General features: G+C 39.1%; 1 protein-coding gene across 4 annotated transcripts in view; it reads left to right on the forward strand.

Moving 5' to 3' along the window:
- Window positions 1–24560, forward strand: part of UNC5C (unc-5 netrin receptor C) — a 338832-nt gene that overhangs the window by 273761 nt on the left and 40511 nt on the right. For 2 of the 4 annotated variants that reach the window (XM_019795351.2, XM_002915290.4), the window contains exons 7-11: window positions 221–385; window positions 16087–16143; window positions 18152–18343; window positions 19043–19387; window positions 22169–22256. In XM_019795351.2, the coding sequence (XP_019650910.1) occupies window positions 221–385; window positions 16087–16143; window positions 18152–18343; window positions 19043–19387; window positions 22169–22256 (847 nt within the window). The remainder of the gene's footprint in view (window positions 1–220; window positions 386–16086; window positions 16144–18151; window positions 18344–19042; window positions 19388–22168; window positions 22257–24560) is intronic. The other 2 variants (XM_019795352.2, XM_019795353.2) reach the window with 1 other exon arrangement.

Consider the following 24560-nt stretch of genomic DNA (forward strand, 5'->3'; position numbering starts at 1 on the left):
ACAGTCACACCCCCAGGAAGAAAAGTTCACAGAACCCTGATGGTGTATGTTGCGCGTGTCACTGCTCCCAGCAGTGGACATGAACACCGTACTCCTTGATGGGGCATTTTCTTCAGTTTTCTGTTTTGTGTTATTTATACATGAGCTCTACTCCTTTCTCACCTCAAGTAGCTGCTTCTCCCTCTGACCTTCTGCTGGTTTTTGTGTGTGTGCGTGGCAGTGGATGGCAGGTGGACTTCATGGAGCAAGTGGTCTACTTGTGGGACCGAGTGCACGCACTGGCGTAGGAGAGAGTGCACGGCGCCCGCCCCCAAGAACGGAGGCAAGGACTGCGATGGCCTCGTCTTGCAATCCAAGAACTGCACTGATGGGCTTTGCATGCAGAGTAAGTCAATTTGAGCAAACAAAAGACAGGTGCGAGGCCCGAGGTTTAACCATTTGGATTTCTCGGAAATATTAGAAATTAAGAATTCTGAACAACAACAACAAAAATGCAGTACTATGCCAGTATACTAGCTCTGTCTCAGAATTGAAAGAACTGATCTCTCAGGAACCAGAATGAATAACCGTCTAGTCAACAAATGGAATACACAGTATTGCGTTTTCAGGAGCAAAGAGTGATTTAGTCATATCCATGGGAAAACTGTCACTCTTTCTAGACCAGAGAACCATTCCTTAGTTTTATTTGAATGCATAAAAGGGTACCCTAAACTCTTCCGAGTAGAATCACATGACTTCAAAAAAGTAAGCTATTTATTCCTAATTCATGGCCATCACCGAACCGATGTCCATGAATGTAAAATACATATAAAGCACAGGAAATGGTCCTGCAGATAGATTTACCAATTTACAACAGATCCTTAGTGGGAACATCTCCACAAGTCCTTGAAAATGCTAGGTATGTGTTAATGCTTGTTTAAAGGAAATAATGTTAATAAAACAAAAATTTTAAAAATGGGTGTATAAGATTGGCTCAGGAATATAATGGGGGAGTGGGCTAAATAGTCCCCATTTTTCATGACTTCGTTTCTTAGCTCTTCTTAATGAAATGGTATTTTGATTGTACACTCTTATCCCTTTAACCGAGGAGCCCTTAGATATACAAATTTTAGCATCCTCCATGATCACCAATTAAGGTAGTAAGAATTATTCTGATATCACACCTACAGAGATGAATGGATCAGACAACATGGTCTCTTTGGATCTTAACTAAGAGCCGCCGATGTTGACATTTATTATAACATATTACAAATTGCTTGCAGAACACAAGCAACCACATATATTTGTGTAGAAGTATTTGTATTTATCATTTAAATATAAAATATTTCACTTTCACCACATTGATGAAATTCTGTTTACCTTCCAGTGTCTAGATACACAAGGACCTTGAAAAAGAAACCTTACTTAAAATACAAATAAGTAATTACGTTGCTGACACAGAATAAAAATCCAACAGGCCTCTTATTTTTCTGTCCGCAGTATGTCGCATTCTTTGAGAACTGGCAGCTGCTGAGTGTATAAAACAGCTTCTGGTTATGATTTTCAGACTGCTGCTGTGTATCTCACCAAGTCTGTATTGGAAATGCAAGAATGAAAAGAATACAGCTGCTTTCCTATCTATTAATCCAGAGATACAGGGTTTGTTCCTCTAGGCATGAGTTTGAGATGAGGATTAAAAAAAAACATAGCACACACCAAGTTATTCTTTTTTAAGATTTTTATAATTTAATTTCTTCCTTTAGTGGAGAACAAATTGATTGGATCAAAAAAATAGCAATATTTGAAGTCTCTCCCTCTCTCTCCCTCTCTCTCTCCCCCACTGTCCCTCATCTCTCTCCCTTTCTCCCTCTCTCAATACTGTATTTCAACTTTGGGTGATTTAACACCTACTGGTTCTATCGTGCATATTTTTAAATTCCCAAAGCAACCCTATTTAACAGGAAATACAATGCTGCAAGATGGAACTTTGGGCCTTTAATTGGTTACACAAAATGACATCTACTAAATTACGACATTTGTCAAATACAAACATGAAATATTCAAATTAAGACTTTCATGACATAGCATCACCGTAGCATCTAGCTTGTTTCTTATGGCACTAATAGAATTTTCTTTATGATTGGATATTTGTCAGTAATAGTGGCATGAAGTGGTTGTACAAATCAGGAAGGAGAACAAGGTACAAGAGAGGGTTTTGTTGGTTTCTTTTGTTTATTTTTTTATCAAGTCTCTTGTTAGACTGAAGCATTTGAGTATTTGGATTAAAATAAGTCAGTTAAAAAGTTATTTCCTTTTACAATTCTGATTTGCTGTAGTAACAGCCCTACTAAGTCAAACTCTTTCATCTACCCTCCTCTATCTACTCTAGTGCGACAGAAAATTGGAGTCTGTACTGTCGATTTCCTCAGTGATAAAAACCACAGAGATAGTGCTGCACGGTGTAATGATAGTATTTTGCAGTAGTTTCTACTTACCAGTAAACTGGGTGTTTCTGGCACAGCATTGCACCAAAGTCTTGAAATAATACTGCTCTTGGTCCTTATTTTGGAAAACAAAGGCTTTCTAATAGTGAAAATACCCAGCTTGCAAGAAGGACAAGGTCAATATTAAGAAATAGAATGGAGGTAGAAAAGACAGCCAGGAAGTTGCAATTGACAATTAGGGATTATCATTTAGCCTTTATTTACTTTTGAGAATGAGTGTCTTTGAGGCATTAATAGTCTTTCATCAACATTGCAATGTTTACTCAAAATAAAGCTAGTTACCTTTGAACCAAGTTTACAATACCTCTGAAACTGTATTCCTAGTTGAAATTGTATGCAGACGATTTTGAGAAAAATGTAGACAGAATGCTAGGTAGGAGAAATTCAGAGTTTATAATAGAGGTCAGTAGAATTCAGAAGCCTAGATAATGTAGTGTAGTATATTTTAAAAGCCAAATTGATACTTAGGAGCAATACAATGTGAAATCCTCAAAATAAAGTAGGAACTCAAAACTACAGAGGTAATTGCATGAGTGGATACCAGAATAATTCAGAGGGGCATTGGCCATGGAGGTAGATCCTAGATTGGGAGTTAGAGTTTTTGTTTTGGCACAGAGGCAGAGACCCAGAATTTGCACAAGCCTGAGGCCAAGAGTTGAGATCTAGAGCCCTCTGAATAAAGCTGGCTCTCATAAGTGGCTGCTCCCACCATGAAAAACAACTAGAAGATTTTTACCCACCAGCCCAGGGAAGCCACAAGAAAATTCATGACAGAGAAAATAAAAATGAAATCTTCACCTAAATAAAAGCTGTAGTAAAACCACAATCCTACACCGAGATCTGCTGTGGACTCTAAGATCTAGTACTAAGGAAATAAAAAACAAAGGATATGTAATTAACATAATTGGTGAAACTTCTAGGGTACCAGGAGAAGCAAGCAACAAGCCGTTCTCTTGAGTTCTTTCCACAACCTGAGTGCATTGGTCTCAGACAAAAATAGCCCACTCCTGGAAATGAGATTACAATATGAAGTTTCACATCACCCAAGGGAACAGTCGGCTGCAAGAGAGAGTGCACAAAGTAGTGAGTTACTTGGCACTCTCATAACACGGACTCAGAGCAATCTGAGTGAGACTATAGCATAAATAAAAGTAAAAAGAAAAACTGGCATATAAGCACAAATGCAAGAAGAGAATATTGTAAAAAGGACAGACAGATTTGGGGAAAAATCAAATGAATGCCTAGAAAGGTAAACAACTGAAAGTTAAAACTCAGCAGGAGATTAAAAATCAAATCAGAGACAACTTTGGATACAGAGGAAGGGAAAATTAGTCAGCTGGAATGTATATACCATGAAACCTCTCAGAACACAGGGAAGAAAGATAAAGTAAGTGATTATATAAAAGAGAAGTTAAAACACATGTAAAAGAGAATGAGAATATCCAGATTTGCTCAAGAGAGCGAAATTTAAAGGATTTTCAGATAATCAAAATAGAGAGGGCTTACAATTCACAAACTCTCACTGAGTAAACCACTAAAAATATAAAATAAAAATTGATTCTTTAAAAAAGAGAGAGAGACCAATGAAGAGGCAGAAAATAAAATGAAAATAAGATGAAACTAAATTATTGACAACCTTACCACGGCATAAGGGAAAGTGTGATGTGAGTTAAAATTTTCTAACTTCCATATAGTGTTCAGTAAAAAAAAATAAGTAACACTATTTGCATTCAATTCCATTGATTCAAATTTACCAATTAAAATATTAAGATTGACTACACACATAAAAGGTGGATGTGTAAATTCAAAATAAGATTTTTAAGGGCAGGAAAGGAACAACAACAGAAAACCATGGTACGTGAAAACGGTAATTAAGATGGTATAGACCAAGGATCATCATATGTCAGGGGTAACAATGTAAATGAATTAAATTTACCTGTTAAAGGAGGTTCAAAATTGTAGTAGAAAATCCCGCTTTATACTTTTTAGGAGAGACATACTTAAATCCATAATTGTAGAGAAAGATTGAAAGCTAGGAAGTGGAACTTAACAGTATAGCACAAACCTTATTTTAAAATAGCTTTGACTATCTAATTAGGCCGTTATTAATTGAGTTTAATCTCCCATTACACCCAAGTAACATATCAGAGATTGGTTTTGCTCGTAGTTTTAATTTAGGTGTTAATTTTTCTTAGACTCTATAGTTTTTAGAATATTTAATTTTCTACTGGAGTAATCAAAAATTTTCTAAATTACCACACTCCCAGTTTTGTGTTTATTTTTTTTTAAGATTTTATTTATTTATTTGACAGAGATAGAGACAGCCAGCGAGAGAGGGAACACAAGCAGGGGGAGTGGGAGAGGANAAAATTTTCTAAATTGTTTACCACACTCCCAATTTTGTGTTTATTTTTTTTTAAGATTTTATTTATTTATTTGACAGAGATAGAGACAGCCAGCGAGAGAGGGAACACAAGCAGGGGGAGTGGGAGAGGAAGAAGCAGGCTCATAGCAGAGGAGCCTGACGTGGGGTTTGATCCCATAACGCTGGGATCACGCCCTGAGCCAAAGGCAGGCGCCTAACCGCCATGCCACCCAGGCGCCCCCCAGTTTTGTGTTTAAAACACTTTAGGAAATATGTGGTTCCCCAATGCCANAAAGGCAGGCGCCTAACCGCCATGCCACCCAGGCGCCCCCCAGTTTTGTGTTTAAAACACTTTAGGAAATATGTGGTTCCCCAATGCCAAATAAAATTTGTAATCAAAAGTCTTCAAGGGTTTCTTACAAGATTATTGGATATTTTAAAGGTATAATAATCCTGAATGTTAGCAAATGTACGAAGTGAAGTCTCTAGTATTTCACTAATGGGGATACAAATTTTTACAATTATTTGGGGAAGCAATTTGACAGTATGAGTTAAGGGCTTTAAAATTGTTTATACCCTTTGGTCCAGTAATCCTACTTTAATGAATAAATTTTAAGAAATTAATCTAAATACCTAAGAAGATATATGCCAAATATGCTTTACATTCTTTGTAATTTATTGTAAAAAAAAATGCAAAACCTGAAAATCCAGTATCAGAGCTGTGGTTAAGTAATAATGTGGCACTTACATAAGGTGGAATATCATATAGCCACTAAAATGTTTATGTTAACATGGAAAAGCAGAATATGGACTTACATATGCATTTAGTCATAACTATGTAAAGTAAGCTTAGGAAAAAGATGAATGAAACATGTGCATTTATTTTTGGCCAATGAGATTTCTTTCTTTTTCAATATGCTTTTTATTCCCCAAGTTTTTTATACTTGGCTTTTCATTACGTTTGTAATTGTAAATGACTTTCTGAAAAAAGATAAGGATTGGCTAGAACAACTGTGTGATCCTGGAAGCAGGAATCTTGGGATTTGAGATCTAACAATATCACTGACTTGTCCTAGAAAATTGGTCCCATTGATTCAAATTAGATTTGATTAAAATTTGATTACCAAAATGTATTTGCGTAAAAGACTTGCATAAACCCTATAAACCCTAGTTGTATAAAAACCCTGGGTGGCAAGAGTTACTTACAGCCAGTAAATCCAGGGTATATATAAAAGGATTTCGGAGGCATGGGGATTTGGAAGTGAGTTAGAGTTTTGGATTATTTCCTAGTTGCCTATTATATACATATCACTCTGTCCTTGCAAGCACACTTATTCTTAAACTGTTTGATGAATTGGATTCATTATGAGATGCTGTGTAATTTCATTTGTGAAACAAGGTCATGGTCTTTAAGCAATTTCAGAAGCTCCACTAAATTTTTTTGGCCATCCATACACATTAGTGGATACTGATGTATAACATTTATCATGTATGTTACACTGGATATATGCTCATTGGCCTGAAAAAGTAGTTCCTACATTGGAGACCCTACATTCAAATTAAGAACTTCAAAAATTTGTGTTATTTCACTGGAATGTATTATTAAAGAAGACATCAGAGTCAATTATTGTCCTAGAAAGAAGTTGGACCTTTGTGGTTTATAAGTGCATTGCTCATTTAAAAAATAAATAAATAAAAATTAAAAATAAAAAAACTGGACACCTTATATGCTAAATGGTACGGATTGCATCCAACAGGAAAGGGTGGATAACTTGGCACATTTTTGACTATTGAAAATAAATACACATGCCTGATATGAGAAACTTAATAGATTTCCCTGTTTTTACTTAATTATACTACAGAATAGTGTTATCTTATTCAGAAGGTCCGTTATGCTGTTTGCCCATTTAGGTTTCTTTATATCATTTCTAAAATTATGTAAAAGCAGCCCCTGGTTCTACAATACAGTTTTGAAACTGGATTTCCATAAAATGGTTCCAGGCACAGAGAAAGAGAGAGAGAGAGAAAGGGTGGGGGGGGGGGAGAAGGAGAGAGATTGAGGGAACAGTGGACGCAGAGAGAATAGAGATACAGAAGAAAAAAGCACTTGAAAATCTCCAAAAATGCTAAGCCAATAACCGTGTTTACCTTTTATGTTGAAATGCAATGATATTACCGAGACCTAATAACTTTTAACTTCTGTCATCTCTGTAATGAATTTCTGGTAAGATTTACTTTGTCATGGTTGGCATATAATGGTTTAATCCATGCTTGCCCCTTCCTTTAGCAAACACAATCCAAAACTGTATACGTAGCTTGATCCAGAAGTGGTGCTTCATATGGATTTATGAATATACTCGGATTATGACATGAGACTGCAGCTATTCCTCCAGACTTGAGTTTTTAATCCCATTCGCAGATTAGAGTCCCACATAGGGATATGTCACAGTTCAGATCGGAATTTAGAATTACTTCTTGCCAAGAAGGGTTTATGCCACAGTAGACAAAGTAAAAATCACAATTTACAAATAAGAACTGCCTGGAATTGCGTCTGCATCAGTGAACTTCCTGACTTTGGGAAATTAGAATGTTATGCAGTCTGCAAATTTAGCACTTTCTACTCATTAAAAAATTTGCATGTCACATAGCGCTTCCATGAATTCTCACATACAGAGGAAGTGGCAGAACTCTGTGTAAATTGTGGTGTGGACACACTGCATACCAGGACCCCTGGAATCCTAGGTGCCTTTAATGTGGGGAAATAATTTCCCTTACAAATAGTCTCTGGAATCCTGGACCCCTGGAATCCTAGGTGCCTTTAATGTGGGGAAATAATTTCCCTTACAAATAGTCTCTTCTTGACTTGAGAATGATGTGTTTATAACCGCCCAGTAGGCATTTGAGGAGGTGCCAGTCAGTTTCCAGTGAGATTCTTGTCAACACAGCAATTTGGTAGGAAAGCGTAATTGTGAGTGTCAGACAGTGAGTGCTTCTATCTACAGTTCGGAAGAAGCTGATGTCATAGCTGTGTTTGTGTCATCCTTGATATGCGTGCTGTCCCAGCTGGCAGGTAAATATTCTGGACGAGGACTGGCTGCCCAGCGCAGTGCTCTGCCGCCTCCCGCCTCCGGTGTAGTAAGTGCGGTTTGCTTTAGCGTCTTTCCCTTCTGGTAAAACATTTTCCTGTTTTTGAAAGCAGGGATGTGGTTAGACCGTTTAGCCCACAGAAACCTGCTGAACACCTACGGGGCCCCAAGCCAGTCAGTGTGAGAGGACAAGGGCAAGGTCTTCAGCTGCTAGGATGGAAAGGTAACGCCGAGGGAATCAAGAAGGGTGCCAGCTTTCACAACCGCAGCAAAGCCTAGACTCCGTGCCAGGACACGGCTTTTGCTATAGACTTCCTTTTGCCTGAAACTCAGCTGCTAGGGTGATGGTACCCTACATATCAGCCTCTCCTTCAGCACTCGTCCTCATTTTACTTTTTCTGTCAGGCGTCTTCACCACCATGAATTACAGGATCATTGCCTGTAAATTTGACAGTGTATTACTCTTTAGGAGAGAGTCTGTTGCATTAGAAACACTTAGGCAGCTGATCCGCAGGTTTGATTTGACTCAACTGTTGGGTGAAATTTCAGACGTTTCTTCTTCATCCACTGTGAGTCAGGAGAGAAGGCTTTTAGGTCCTGGGATGTTCATTTCCTGCTGCTCATTTTCAGAAGGGCGCGGCTTAGTTTTCTTGCGAGGCGTGGCCCGTTGTCCTGTGAGGCTGGGGGAGGGGGGATTACCATGGCGATTTAGATAACTGACATCAGTGATAAGCAAATGTTCTTTTCAATTTTTGTTGTCATGTCCTAGGATTTATGTATTCATTTATTTGGAGTTCCTTAAGCCCCTGTCAATAAATAAACCCTCAAAAGAGTGGTAAATTATAATAAATGACCGTGAGCCTCTTTGACAGACCTGACCTTTGACATCATTAGTGCAGTCTTGATGGGCTTGCTAGATAAGAACCAACCTAAAAGGAAAAAAGCAAAATCTGGACATGTTTACTTTGAATGGCCCTTGAGATTTTTAATAAGAGCATTTGCATCAGAAGAAATGTAAGAAAAATCACATATTTTGGCTGTATGTAAAGTCACCACCAAAAAAGAAGATCAAGCAGCCAGGTCACAGAGAGGGGAAAATCCATGGGGAGTAGAGATTTTTCTAATGCTAGCATCATAAAAATAAGGACAGATCTTACGAAGTGGTTTGGTAAACTTCACATGCTAAATTAATACCCTAAAACTAACCAGATACTTGATGATTTAAAAACATGCACTTTTATAGAACACGCTTAATGCTCTTATAAATTATAATTGAGTTATATCATATTTATAACTTACACACTAGCCTCCATATAAGATACAAATTAATCCTCTAGTTTACCTAATCCTCACGGTATCATAAAATCTGTTTACATGTATTAAGGTCATAGACACGGCTCTGTGTTAAAATATATTGAGTAAAATTTGAAGACAAGCAGGAACACCTTATAAAACTCCACCAACCTCCCTTTTGACTAGAGACTCGATAGCAAATCTGAAGAAAGATTTTAATTCCTGGATATATACATCTAGACTTCCTTATAGGTGTTCCTTAAATCTGTCTCAGGGGTTCTCAAACTTTGGAGGGCATAAAAATTATTGATTCATTAAATTTAAAAAAATTACTGTATAATGTATATTTTAACTTAAAGGAATTTCAGAATTAATTTTTAATTTGATTCACTTTCCATATAACTTACTGACTTTAAAGCCTGGCATAAGTTGCTTCTGATTCCAATCTACTGTGATCTCTTGGCCAACCTAAAGCAAAATGACTTGTTTCAATATAATTAAACTCAAAATACATACAAAATAACCTTATAAGTAGAACTTTTGCTAATCCTCCAATAAGAATCCTATTTTGCAAAGAAAGAAACTGAGGCATAGAATTGAAACAGCCCACAAGTTAGCATGGGAGCCAACGTAAGAACCCAAATCTGGCTCGTGGTGTAGTAAGCCTTTTTTCATGCAGCCTCTTGGATGCTGGAAGCAAGTGGTTGTCAGCTTTCATTGCTCTAAAATATGATTTTCTTCCGATGTGCATTGTCCCTGCAATTATTGGTGTTTATTTCTTTTTTCCTGTTGGCATCTTTTTGGAATGGAATGATGTTTCTCTTTTAAATATTTATTTATTGTAACATTTTCTGCCAAATACAATATGATTGTCATACATTTATAGCTACATCATTCTAGCATGGCTCTCCCGTCACTTCAGAGTAGAAACTCTCAAGTTCAGTGTCCCTCTTTGCTTGCCCCACACTTGAAACAAAAGATGCTGTTTGGAAGTTGTTTCATTTAAGCATGAAAATCTCTTAGCTTTCTCATGAATATCAATGATAACATTTCCAATGAAGAGGTATTTTATAGTTGAAATAATTAGCATTACCTCATTCAATAACTGAATTGCAAATTAAGCCATGAACATATCAAGCCCTTTTCTATTATAGCCTTGTCTCTCCTCATTTAAATGTCCTAATTAATGCCCGCACAGTACTTACATATACCGTTGAGGCTGTAGCTGGAGAACTGGGATCTTACCCTTGCATTGCTGGTGCACCAGCTTTGTGATGTTAGGCAAGTCCCTTCACAACTCTATGCTCTGGCTCCTTAGTCTGCAGATGGACAGAAAAGGGTTAGAATAGGAAATTCTAATCAATGATCTATTTTAACTCCAGGGAGTTTGTGTGTTAGGAAGGGCATAGACTTGATTTTGAGGAATTTAAACCTGTCTGGTGATGCTCAGAGGTCCTGGCATTTCTCATATCAGCATATTTGCTTGATAATTTTTTCTATTAAACTATTACTTATGGCATAAAAGTAGTCTGTATTCTCTTTCTTCAAAAGCTAACCGTAAGTTCATGATCAATTCGGCTACTGTCTATTATCTGTATCACATGAAAAGAAAATTTTTTTAAAGACTAGAAAAATCAAAGCCTTTGCTGTATATTGGAGAAATGTAGATTTATGTATAGTCCCTGGCTTTGTTTCTGAAAGTTCCCAAATATAAACCCTCCAAATAGACTGTGTTCAGGCATATTATTGCACAATTTTGAGCCATGTACTCAAAGACAACTCGATGCTACTTACTACAGTATAAAACCAAGGAAAGTTTGCTTTCCTTTTTAAGATACGTGGGCACGGGCTCTCCTCTTTTATAATAGTGGAATGTCAGCTGAAAAATATGGGCCACCCCACCTCCAGTCTAGAGGATGACCTTGTGAAGTTAGAAAAAGGCACTCCTTCCCCCAGACACTTTACCACTATCAGCTGGAACATTGTCAGATTAACAGTCCCCATCTGCAGCCCACACACCTCTGAATGGGGCCACCCAGAGTTGGACAATACAATCTTAATTGGTGGGAGGATGGAAACCAAATTTTAATCGCAATACTTTCGGTTACTTTAAAATATCACTTCTCAACTTTGGGACTCAGTTTCCTCACCTGAAAAAGAATGGACTAGATAGCCTCTTCAAATGCTTTTTTGAGTAATTGTGAGGTGTTTTCTAACATAAGGAGCATTTCACTAACTCTTTAAGACATCCTCCTCTTGCTTCAGTTTTCTAACTATTTAGATCTTCACTTAAAGTGGCTCTCCGCAATTGGACTTCCTCCAGTCCCTTTTCTCCCAGATCAAGAAAATCTCTTCATTGAAAAATAAACATTCTTTAAAATTACTTTTCATTTACTTTTAAAAATCTCTAAAGGAGGTCATGGAGCTTGAGCGTGTCCCATAGCAGAAGTCCCGCTCTGGGGCTAACTTCCCCCTACATGCACTTCTCGAGGCTCCCGCCACCAGTGGGACAAGCCTTACATCTTTCCCAGAGCCCCGTGCCTTTGCTCCTTCTAGCAGTCCAAGAGCAATGGTTTTGGAAGTCGTTACCAATGGAGATGCATTTTGTTCCAGACGGTCCTTCCATTAGATCGTTCCTCCCATTGCAGGACGTGCCATATCTTTGGCCCTCACTCACTAAGTACCACAAACAGGTCCCTAATCATTATGACAACCAAAACACACCTCCCCTGCCCCAATTCCAAACACCCCCTTTAGAAGCGACACCACCTCTGGTTGAGAAACTGTTTCAGCATCCAGTTGCACTCTGCCCCTGGAAATATGCTTCTGAAGCATGCCATTGTGTCATTGCCAGAAGCCACAAAGGCCGTAAACAACTTTCAAAGGAGAGCGAGCAAGAGTATACAGTATTTAAAAGAGTGCATGCTCCTGGTTTTTCAGAAAAACTGGGCTCTTTGTCTCTGTCATAACTAAGGAACCTGAAATTCACACAAATTTCCTAAGGTCATTCATTAAATAACGGTCTGAGTTGACTCTACAAATAAAATCCCTTCACCTAGAGTCTTAGTGTACTTACGATGTGCATTATAATGATACTGATAGAGATGTCATTTATCGATTGCTTGCCATGTACCAGCCCTCTACAAATCTCATTTATCCTCTCCACAATTCTATGGGAGTGAGGACCCGTGTTCCCTTACACAGATTAGAACCCTGAGACGTAGAGAAGGAAAGCAATTTGACCAGGCTGTCACAGTGAAGGGAGGAGCAGAGCTGGGATTCAAACTGAAGAATGAAAAGCTCACTTTGACTGCCTTGGCCAAGAGCACTGGTGTCTTTTTTGATGGCTTACTTTCAAGTAGTAAGAAAGTTAACTGAAATCCCTAACTTATAAGCCAGGCTGTTGATTGGGACACGAAAAACAATTACTTTGCACTGGGTTCCACCAGAGATGTTATTTTTCATTATTGCGAAGACTGCTCCCAGCAGGGGCACCTCATTAGCTGAGGAAAATGTCCCCTGTTGTTCTGTGAGAGACGGATCAGATGGAGAAGCGTAAAAACAAACTCTAAAAAGTGATTCTCTGTTCCCCTCGTTTAGGGGATGGAACAGTAATCCCCTTCTTTTCTGATTCCCAGCCTCCTAAGTGATGTTTTCGCTCTGTAGTTGCAGAAGTGTTTTGAAAAAGATGGAAAAAGTTTTATAGAGTTGCCTTCCAAAACCCTTTATCAGTGTTTCCATAACAGAGTAAATTGGGGTGTTGAACCATTAGTGAGTATACTTAATACTCGGGTCTGTTCTAAATTTCCCCATGTAGGAAAATAACAGTTTGGCTAGATTGGCCCTCAACGGCTACAAGGAATAACTAATGTTGAGGCTTTCGTTTTTCTAAATTTCCACTTTATTTTAGAATAGCCTCAAATGCAAACGCTTCCTCATCTGTATGGATAGACCAATTGATAGACATCTCCCAAGCCATATGTCACAGAAACCATCCATAAAACCCTGTCACTTTGCTCCCTTTGCTCTCCATTATCTAGAGAAAAACCAAAGCACTCTTTCCAAAATTACATTCGATCACAGGATTTTTATTTCCTTTAGGGTAAAATCAAAATGCTTCATCGCGGCCCACCAGGCCTACATGCGGCTTCTCCTCACCCCTCTGAGCCTGCCTCCTCCCTCTTCCTCTCACTCACGTCCCTCCCACACTCCATTTTTATATCAGGACTTCTCCTTTACTGTCCCTCTCTGGACCATCGTTCCCTCCTGATCTCAGCTTGGCTGATTCTTTCTCATTGTTCAAGTTTCAGCTCAAATCCCATTTCTTTTTAAAGATTTATTTATTTATTTAAGACAGTGAGAGAGAGTGAGAGACAGTGAGAGAGAGCGCACGCGTGAGCAGGGGGAAGGGCAGAGTCCTTGCTGAGCTCTGAGCCCCACACACACGGCTCCTTCTCCCAACCCTGAGATCACGACCTGAGCTGAAATCAAGAGTCAGACACTTCACCAACTGAGCCACCCAGGCGCCCCTCAAATCCCATTTCAAAAGAAAATTGCTCCCTGATTTCCTAAGTGTTCATCCCTTTATCTCCAGTCACATTACATTCTTTTGTTCTATTTTTTGAAAGAATTTTTTTCAACATTTGAATTGATCTTATTTATTATTTTTACTTTTTTTATATTCTGTTAAACTAAAGCAAAAACAGGGATTTTTCCCATCTTGTTTGTCATTGTACCCCATGCCTAGAAGAGAACCCAGTATATAATAGGGTTCAAGAGTTTTGGTAGACAAATGTGTGAATGAGTGAATGAATTCCAGTTCTGTGCCTAGAATGAAATAGAAGTTTCAGATGAATACCATAAGTCACCAAAATATTTATTGAGTTGTGCAGATCCCCATAAATATGGGGAAGTTGAGATTAAAATCAAAATTATAACGTTCCTTTTTATTATTCCTTGGTCCGCCTGTCAAGAACAGGGATTCTCTTGGGAAATGGAGACAAAAGCCAAGGCATGCCCAGAACTGCTTCACAGGGAGAAATGTCTGCCATGTTGTATTTTTCTGGAGGTAGCCTTTTCCCTCTGTAAGAGACAAGTCTCCTGCTTACTCCAGCAGGCCCACGCTGATTCTTATCAAAATATTTGAGGTGAACATCAGACCATCCCCAGATGTATTTTAAACTGGTTTCCAGGCCTTCTAACCTGCAAGAAATGCATCTTTTGACATCCCTTTACTTAACACCTTCCCTACCAGAATGGCAGCACCACTTACCTTGTCTCCTCTACTGGCAGTGAACTTGTATGGTCTTAAGTCTTTGGGTTTGAAAATAAATCACCTTTCTTCCAGTGCCTGTATATGTCCCAGATGTCCTTTTATTGAGTTCACGGAATACAAATGGAAAAAGCTTATTACCAGACAGAAGTGTTTAAAAATGAAAATCAAACCTAATACATGGACTCAGACAACTGGAATGAGGAATATAATATTTATAAAACCGAGTAGGAGGTTGCAATCATTGCTCTAAAATAAAGCATTAAAAATTAATTCCGAGCAAACTCGTCTGTGCTACAGCAAACCTCTCTTTCATTACGGTAGCCCTGCATGTTTCCGCGGAATTAGTTCCCCAAAATAGGTAAATAGCTTGTAAGAACTGAGAGTTGGGCAAACTACAGAGGACCTACCTGAGGCACGATTTAGAGTTACCTTGAGTGTTAGAGCATTACAGACCTTTTTTTTTGAACCAATTAATTGTGATTCTTGCAGATTCTCTATATTTTTTGCCCCTGAGTATTACCAGGAAAGTTTAATTCATATGCTTCTTATTCATTTTAATTTGATTAATCCAAATGGTACTGTATCATTTGATCAATTCGTATGTTGCAGAATATTTAGTGTTCGGAAACTGGGGATGCCAGTTGTAAGTTACACTTTTAAATTTTCTATAGATTTTCCATTTCAAAAACTTTGTATTCCACACTTTTAAATGTTTTCTCCCAGTCTTCTTCTTGAGATTATTTTTATCATCATCATCATCACCATCCTTCCTACCTTGCCGTATATTAAAAAGAAAGAAAAATAAAACTGCTAGTGGTAGCTCTGCATTTATTGTTGAGATGAGGTTTTTATTTTTCTCAATTTACACTATTCCTCTGCAGCTCTAAAATAAATAACCTTATAACCTCTAGGCCCTATTGATTTTTGAATGATTTCAAATAAAAAGCATCCAGTTTCCATTGCATTGACAAACTGCTCAGTCCCTGGGCAAAACCTATTGGATTCCTTTTAAATGGAGGGACAGGAAACAACCAAAAATCCAAAAAGTGGATCTGAGATGGAGGGAGGAAGGGTGGTCTCTGCTCAGCGCAGTAAATGGGTATTTAACCTTTGACCAATGATGACAGGTCTTCTTTAGTTCTACTAGACCAAGAGCAAGCTGTTATGATTAAATAAAAAAGAAAAAAACTGCTTAGAACCTTGCTGAATACGTCCTGGGAATTAAAGCATATGGCAGGGATAAGGAAAAAAGATTTTCCTTATGCTAATGACCCTTGATGTCTGAAATAAATTAGATCCATTAGAGTTTATGCTCAATAAAAGAAAGACTTTAAGCACTCCAAAGTTAGTGACTCGAGACCAGTTTTGCTCTGAAATTCAATCTGCCTACTTATTAATTCTTGGTGAGGCTCCAGAGCAGACAGGAGATGCGAAATCATAATTCTGTACTGAACCAGAATTTTAAAGGACCACAGGTTTCTTTTCCTTTTCTTTTAATTAAACCATTTTTCATGCTTCATACTTTGTTTCCCTCATTAATTTGATTTTGTTCCCATTTTTGTTTAATTTTTTGTTCTTTTCAAGGTTTCCTTTATCCTATTTCAACTGAACAGAGAACCCAGAATGAATATGGATTTTCTTGTAAGTTTGATGTTTGGTTTTTATGTTGCTGAATAATCATTTAACGTGATTGCCCCCAGTTCAAGTTTACCTTTCTTTGGATCACAGATGTGCACACAGGAAATAGGCGCCTAATATATTCTAACATGAAAAACAAATTAGATTTTCACTGCTGAGGAGAAGAAAGGAGGGTCATTTTAAGCTGCTGCCAGCTTTCAAATCTATCCGTCAGCCATTCAGAGCGTCAGTCCCAATAGCTGACAAACCATATCATGAAATATGCTGATCTAATAAAGGGCCGGGTTCAGATGCTAAAAAGTAAAGGGTTGAGAAAAGGCAGATGTGTTGAGTTAGGAAACATGCAGGTTGGGGACGTAATTACAGCCTGGTAAAGTAAAACCTTAAGGGTTTAGATAGAATATTTGGGCTGGAGTTCAGAATGCTGCAGCAGGGGCTTGAGTTCTGCCCAGCAGCACGGTGCAGTTAGCAGCGCTCACGCAACCGGGAGGGTTCGGGCAGTCACTGGTATTCCAAAAAGATCTGTCAATATCGACTTGATTGATGGGAAAGCTGATATTCTGGAAACTTTGGGAAAGATAATAGTCAAAAAAAAAAAAAAATTCTGTCACATGAAGTACATTTAAACACAAAATGCTGAAAGAGATGGAGCAGATTCCAACAGGGAATTCCTTTACACTGTCCATGTCTCAAAGAAACCGTGACAATCTCCATGGCAATCTCCATGATGAGTCATTTCCCCGTATCAACTATGTGGCTGTGAGGCTTAGGACAGAATCGTGGCTCCTCAAGTCTTAGGAGACCCTGGGACTTACATATCTGAAAATTCCCTCCCCCCAGAATGCATGTGTTTATAAAATGGAGCATAAAAAGGCTGTTCTTGACCCCCTGAAATACCAGTTTAATCACCTCTTTTACAGTGAGTTGAAAAGCTTTGGTTACCTTTGCTGACAGTGTTTGTGGGTCACACAGAACTAAAAACAGACACGTAAAGGTGTCTGTGGAGTTCTGGAAAGGTTTCCTTTTTTTCGTTGTGTTTCGGTCCTCAGCTTCTATCACCTTCTGCGGTTGGATCGAAGCATGTTCTATGCCACCCAGGCAGTATGCAACATTTACAGGAATTTTCCTCTGGCTTTACCCGAAACAGACCTCCAACTGACTGCACACTGTGTTGTCAAATGCTTAATTGCCTTCTGGGGTAGTCTGACCTTTCTGATCACTGAACCAGGCCTTTATCTTACTCAGTGCACCATCCAGACATATTTGATTGAGTAACGAGTAGCTCAAATGTAAAATCTCTGACCAGTGACCATGAGAAGCTCATGGTTCTCAGAGGTGATACCGAATCCGTATCAAAAGCCTGGAGTTATGGGCATGGACCTCTGCCTGCCTCCCAGATCTGGGTCTTCCGAAAGCACACCTTTCAAACCCAACATCTTTCCTTCTAATATTTGTTTTGCTTAGTTACATATACCATTCCTAGCCACCCCTTCCTTGATTTAGGGGAAAGTGAGGAGAGTGTTATGGAAAGTAATTTTATGACTTGGAATGATACTTAGGAAAATATTCTAGTTCAGTAACTATACAGATTCAGAACATGCCAGATATTTCCAACAGAGTATTTATGTTTATGTTTTTGGAGAACTATCAGTGAATTCAAAGCAGCCTTCCAAACTTTTTCACCTGAAATCAGTAATGAACTTTGTTTTCTTCCCTGTGGGTTGGGATGGTTTCAGTTCCAGTTTCTTTTTATGCCTTCTAATAAATGGTCTGTTATGCTGCCCAATTTAAGATAGATTAGTGGGCGGATAGATGCAGAGTGAGAAAGGGAAAGAAATCAGAGATAATTTTCCACTGAAAGGCCACAGTCGTTTTATACAGCTTTTGAAATAGATTTGAAATTAACCTATAAAAAAAGGCAATAAATGTCTGAAAAAATTACAGCAATATGGATGTGTACTGTGGGAAATTTCTCTAAGCAGTTGGTCCAATGTTTCCTTGTCCTCCCCAGCTGCTCCTGACTCAGATGATGTCGCTCTGTATGTTGGCATTGTGATAGCCGTGATAGTTTGCCTGGCCATTTCCGTAGTGGTGGCCCTATTTGTGTATCGCAAAAATCATCGTGACTTTGAGTCTGATATTATTGACTCCTCGGCACTCAATGGAGGCTTTCAGCCCGTGAACATCAAGGCAGCGAGACAAGGTCAGTTAACATTGTACTTCACACCTGTGATTTCTGTGGGTCACCCTGTGTGGTGTCCGAATCAGTGACATTCAGATCCTGTAGCTCAGCTTGAACATAAGCTCCATGAAGACGTGGATTTGGGTCTGTTTTATCCATTATTCTGTTGACTTCATTCATATAACCAACCAGAGGTGGCAAAGTGCACAAATCATTTTTTTTCCACAGGTTTCTGTCATACTTTTAAACTTCCACTTTAAAAGAGTACACAGATTGGTTGACTGATTTCTTACATCTCTTTTTCTTTTTCTTTTTTTCTTTTTTTGCCTCTTGACAAGACAGCTTGCATTGATATGAATATAGTGGGGTACAGATGGATGACCTCAAATCCAGTATAGACAAGGGAAACCATTACCTGGGTCACTGAGTGGAGATCACTGTCTTCGAATCCAGTCTGTTGAAATAGATAAATACCTTAGGGGCAATGAGTAGACTTGAAAGCAAACTACAGAATGAACATGTCTCTTTGTTTGTAGCCAATAATAAAATGGATCACAGTAATCCAGTTGCCCTTTTTCAACAGAACCTTAGAGTCTATACATCTCTAATATTGACTGAGTTCATTTGTTTTTGGCTCAGAAAGTGTCAGGGGGAGACTGATTAAATAGAAGTTGCCTGAATGGAGAGTGCAAATGGACTTCTTTTCTCTTTCTGATGCAGATCTCCTGGTGGTACCCCCGGACCTCACATCGGCTGCAGCCATGTACAGAGGACCTGTGTATGCTTTGCATGATGTCTCAGACAAAATCCCAATGACTAACTCTCCAATTCTGGATCCACTGCCCAACCTGAAAATCAAAGTCTACAACACCTCAGGTGCAGTCACCCCCCAAGATGACCTCTCTGAGTTTGCATCAAAGCTGTCTCCTCAGATGACCCAATCCTTGTTGGAGAATGAGGCCCTCAACATGAAGAATCAGAGTCTAGCAAGGCAGACTGACCCATCCTGCACCGCGTTTGGTACCTTCAACTCCCTGGGGGGTCACCTTATTGTTCCGAATTCAGGTAATTCCTAGACGTCTAAATTACATAGATCTTGAAAACATGTTTTTGTACCCAAATCTTTTTCATTTGTTTGCTTTCGTGAGGCCTGAAAAGTTCGTTGTAGCCTAATCTAACCCAAATCCATCAACATTACTTGAGACAAAATCAGCAAAACCAGTCATCTTTCTCCAACCGACTCTGAAAATGCTTCCTCTAGAAATATTATACTCACAACTTTCTGCCAATGTGTAATTTAGAACTGTCATTGACCTCCTTTTTAATAGAGCTTCAGAAGGCAATGGCAAGCCAGAAGAGCTCGCTGTTGTCATCACACTTTAAAAGGACAAATTAATTAGAAAACATATTAGTTGGGTCGCTTCCAATTTACTGTAGGAAGCAATACTTCAGAATACTAATTTTTAGATCAGAGGACATCATGGTAGACATCAAATCTTCATTTATTAACTCTCTGTTACACAGTCTTCAACCTCAAGGTATTTGTAAGGTACTCACTCCCACTTCTGACAGATCTGTCTGGAATCACAGCCTTATTACATGTAGTTTATATTTGTGGTATAATTGAATTTTCTGCTTATCATTTGGTTATCTGCTTCTAGAAGATAAGTCTCATAAAGGTCTTACAGGGTAAATTTAAGTTAGTGACTGATACTGTTTGATTAAAGTTTGATATTCATTAATCAGTAAGGGGTTTGCGTCTATTGGTCCTAAGAGCGTTAATGGATTCCTTTGTGAATCTGCCTTAGCTCTTTTGGACAAGACTGAGTATTTTGCAAATACAGCAGTAAGAAACAATTTGATTGACCCCAAGTAGCAGAAGAAAATAATATAACGAGTAAACAGCCTTACAGCCAAGTAATATACAGAACCAGCAGATCTACAATCTGAATATGAACTTGTCTTTGATTCTTTCCTTTATACAGTCCCCCACTGCAATGCCTTGCCAATTTGTCACACCATCCCTTTAAAAGTATATTTTAACAAATTAAAATCCTTAACGGGAATATCATTTTTCCTTTTATCTATACATTTTCCATACCTGAGATCATATATTATATATACTTTTTTCACCTTTTTCTCTATAATTCTTATGCTATTGTGTGCTCTTTAAAATCATGACAACTTATTTTTTAAAGTCCATCACATGTTATAGATCAAAATATACTCCAGTGTTCTTTTATTGCTTAAATATAATATTACTCTCAAGGCATTTTTTTTTCCATGATATTCACTGGATTCTACCTTTCCTTCCCATTTCTATACCTGTCACTTTTTCATATATGGATTATTATAAAGGCTTCTTAAGTGGAAAGGAGGGAGGTAGCATGTAGTAAATGCTTTCGATGTACTTGGCAGTGGTGATTTACATACATTATTTTACAACAAGTTAACCTAATCCGTGTCAGACCTTACTCTTACCGCTTTACAATTCATAGTTTTATTTCATTCCTATAACGTAAAGGTACATTTTATTGTTCCCATTAGAAAAAATAAAAATACCAAGGGTTGGTAGGCTCCTGTGTGGCCTTCCTGCGTCCACTCTGTGCCTCCGCAAACCAGTCTATCCTCGAGGGCGACATTCTGCTTCCCAGGCCACCACAGCGCGGATGTTAACTTTTCTTCTCAAGAAGGCATGACTCGCCATTTTCAACCAGTCACATAAAGGCCTTTGAATAACTGTTCCTCCTTCACTGTCCGGTCTTTATTCTTGAGACTTTCCAACACGGTCGGGCACGTTTCCTTATTGCCCTCTGCTCATTTGGCATAGGCCGTTTCCTCGCTAATTAAATTATAAGTCACTCAAAGACAGGAACGCTGTCTTACTTCTTGGCATTCACCATTCTGCCAAACACGATGCTCACCGGGTGCTCCATAAATTTTTATCGAGCTGAGAAGAAACCCCATTTATTGGAATAAAATCATGGAGACAAGTATCTTCAGGTTGCTGCCCACCCTGAATTGTCCCTACAGTGTAGCCACAGACCACCAGCAGTGCCGTCCCCTGGCAGCTTACGCGAAGTTCACAGTCTCTGGGCCCCTGAGTCAGAAACCTGAACGTGGGACCCAGTGGTCTGTGTTTCAGCAAGCCCTCCAGTGAGTCTGACGTGAGCTCAAATTGCGAAGCGCCGCTGTAGGCCCCCCGAATTTAGAACAAACTCCATCCCCGAGGCCTACAAAATGGTATCCGTTAGCAACTACGTAAAAACCTGCTTGGCCTGCTATGACTAAAAACTAGCAGTTGTCTGTTCATTTTCTAGAGTTACGCATGGTGAAAGAAGTTCTTCACCAATTATTATTCTGTTATGGAAAAACACTGACGCTAACCCGATATTTCAGAAATAAATGTTTTTTGATATCACGGAGGTTAGCATTTCCCTGACTTTGAATTTTGGGGGGATTTTTTTTTTTCTTAAATTAGAAACGATGCATCATTACAGCTGTTTGAAATTTTAAGAGCGGTTGTTGGTTTTCCCCTCATTTTACAAGGAAAACAACAGTGGAACCATCTGTCTATTCCTTAAATAAAACAAGAGTTTAAAAAATGACATCATTCCTTTGAGTAATTCCATAACAGTTCAGAGGGAGCTGTGGTAACAAATAAGGCCAATAAGGAAGGAAGGCAGGGCAGCTATGAATGTTTACACGTCTTTAGAGAAAAAGCAGGCTTGTGGCTACATGGCCACAAAATCTCCTCATTCCCTTTCACTTGCTTCAAAGGCATTCTGTGAAGTTTCCTTTTGATTCATAGGTCTTATGTGACTGCTTTTCTCTTTTGCTATTCAGGAGTAAGCTTGCTGATTCCCGCTGGGGCCATTCCCCAAGGGAGAGTCTACGAAATGTATGTGACTGTACACAGGAAAGAAAATATGAGGTAAATATGCTTTTTCTGGTGCACTTGACTTTATCAATGTCTGACCTGGAGGAGAATTGTGCAATCGAAAGAATAAACCCAACATATTTTTGTCTTGAGTGCCCTTCTTCCAGCATACCCTTTTTTTCCCTAGACCTGTAAAAGGTCAGCTTCTCTTTATCTTTGAAGCTTCAGACACTTTTGCAGATCTTGAGTATGGGCCGAGGGCCAGAGACCTTTTCTCAAGTGGACATGTGGCCAGTATAACTGGAAAAAATGGCCAGAAATGTAATCCATAGATCGTCTAGAGAGATACGTGGGTAGACACAGAGACATCAGCTTCATGTGGCCTGGCTCAGGAATCCAGCCCTTTCCCATTATGGGGTCAAAGGTCACAGAGATTAGACAACCCCTTAACCTCTGACCTGCCCCCCCCCATGTCAGCCTGGCACTTTATCCTCACCTGCGGCATCTTCTTTTTGTGACTCCCCCTAGCTTAAGTGTTATCAACCTCCTTCTTATGTTCAGCACTTAAAAATTCCATATCAAGCCTTTCTAAATGGATCTAGGGTTGATTAAAGCTAGCTTGAATCATGAGGCTTTGTTTTGAATGTGTCATAATCATAAAGATGAGGTGATTTTAAGTAAAAATAACAATAGGAGTTGAAAAGTCCAAAATTTGATTTTCAGTCTGGCCTCTAACAAATCTATCAAATGGTCTCTCTTGGTTAGTTCCCACATAAAACGCGTGTATTAAATAGTGCTTTAAAGGCCTGACTGATTAATGCTTCTGAAGTACACCACGATCTTAAAATAAAAGACGTTGTTGAAGTGAAGATCCTTACATGTAATTATCAGTGCTTTTCCCAAGGGGAAAGGCATCGGCTCTTCAGCCCTGAGCTCCACATACAAAGCATGAGTGACAAATGTCGAACTAGGTTATCATTATAACGCATTATACCTTCCGTCTTCCCTCTCTCATCCTCAGAAAAACATCCATTTTTAGTCTTGTTCTTCAAAAGCCGAAAAGCTCTTTTATCATGCTCTCAGGTGGAGATACTGGCATTTGTAATCTGTAGGACCTGGAACTGTTTTTTCCTCAGGTGATGTACTTTCACCTAGACAAACACTAGCCTAAGAAAATGACAGAGTTCCTTGAGCATTACTCATGCTTAAATTTGAGTAACAGAAAATTACTAAAAGGCTCGTATTTGCTCACATCAAATATTCATTTTTTTCATTCTCAATGCAAAGTAACATTCACAGGCCCTCAGTGTGCCCTTCTTTTGCAGTAGGAGAAATGAAGAGCTGGAAACTCTAAGGTCCCTGTATATACTTATTGTCTGCTTCCTGTTGTCCAAAGTCAAGGTTGGCACCAAGTACATCCATCCCTCGAGGCCTTTGCCAACATGGACACTTTGTTGAAACAGAAACGAGGATTGCCTTGTGCTTTATGCTGAGAAACAGTGAGGTGTTCGTGTCTCTTATCGTCCATCTGATGACCAACAGCAAGCCGTAAGGGGCCGCTGCAGGGGCGCGCTGAGGCTGAAGGGGGGGTGCATTCATGCGCCTTGTACGGTTTTCCTTCCCGTGGGGTAGCCAGCACCCTAGCCAGAATAACTGTGCATTTTAGATGAAAGAGAAAACAAAAAATTGATAAAGCTACACACTTCTGCTTTGAGCTTCCTCTGCCTTTGACTCAAAAGAAAAGGAAACTATATAAATCACTTCCCGCCGTCCGTGCCACCTGAAGTTAGGTGCAGAGGGACTTAGTCTGCTGAGCTCGGTGCGCATCAGAGAAATTCTGTTTATATAAACGAAGCTAGAGAAACCCCAAGATCTCAAAAGGAAATACGCACAAGAGACCACGAATCAAGGCGCAAACACAGGAAGATACCTGTGGCAAATAATGAGAAAGTCCTCTCTGCACCTATTTTCTGTTGTGAACTAGATGCGTTTTTCTTGTAAAAACACAATGACAAGAATGTGTTTTAGGATACTTTACTTTAATAACAGAAGGCATAGTTCCATTTATTCACCACGTATTCACTTTTAATTTCATTTATTCCTCACTACAACTCTGTGAGTTATGAGGGGTTCCAATGTAAAGATCAAAAAACGAGCGCTCTGGGGAAAACAAGTCACATAGCCGAGTTTTTCACAGTTAACAGCTGAGGGTAGGCAAAATTCGCAGCCACGTGATCTCACCGTGACGCGCTTCCGCTCTCTCACAAGCCATCCATCCCTCCTTTGTAGACCGCACCAAGGCACGCCGAGCCTCTGCTGCTTGCTCTAGTGCGTTCCTGAACGCAGTTTCTTTCTACT

Source organism: Ailuropoda melanoleuca, chromosome 11 (genome assembly GCF_002007445.2).
Source record: "Ailuropoda melanoleuca isolate Jingjing chromosome 11, ASM200744v2, whole genome shotgun sequence".
Classification (NCBI taxonomy): Eukaryota; Metazoa; Chordata; class Mammalia; order Carnivora; family Ursidae; genus Ailuropoda; species Ailuropoda melanoleuca.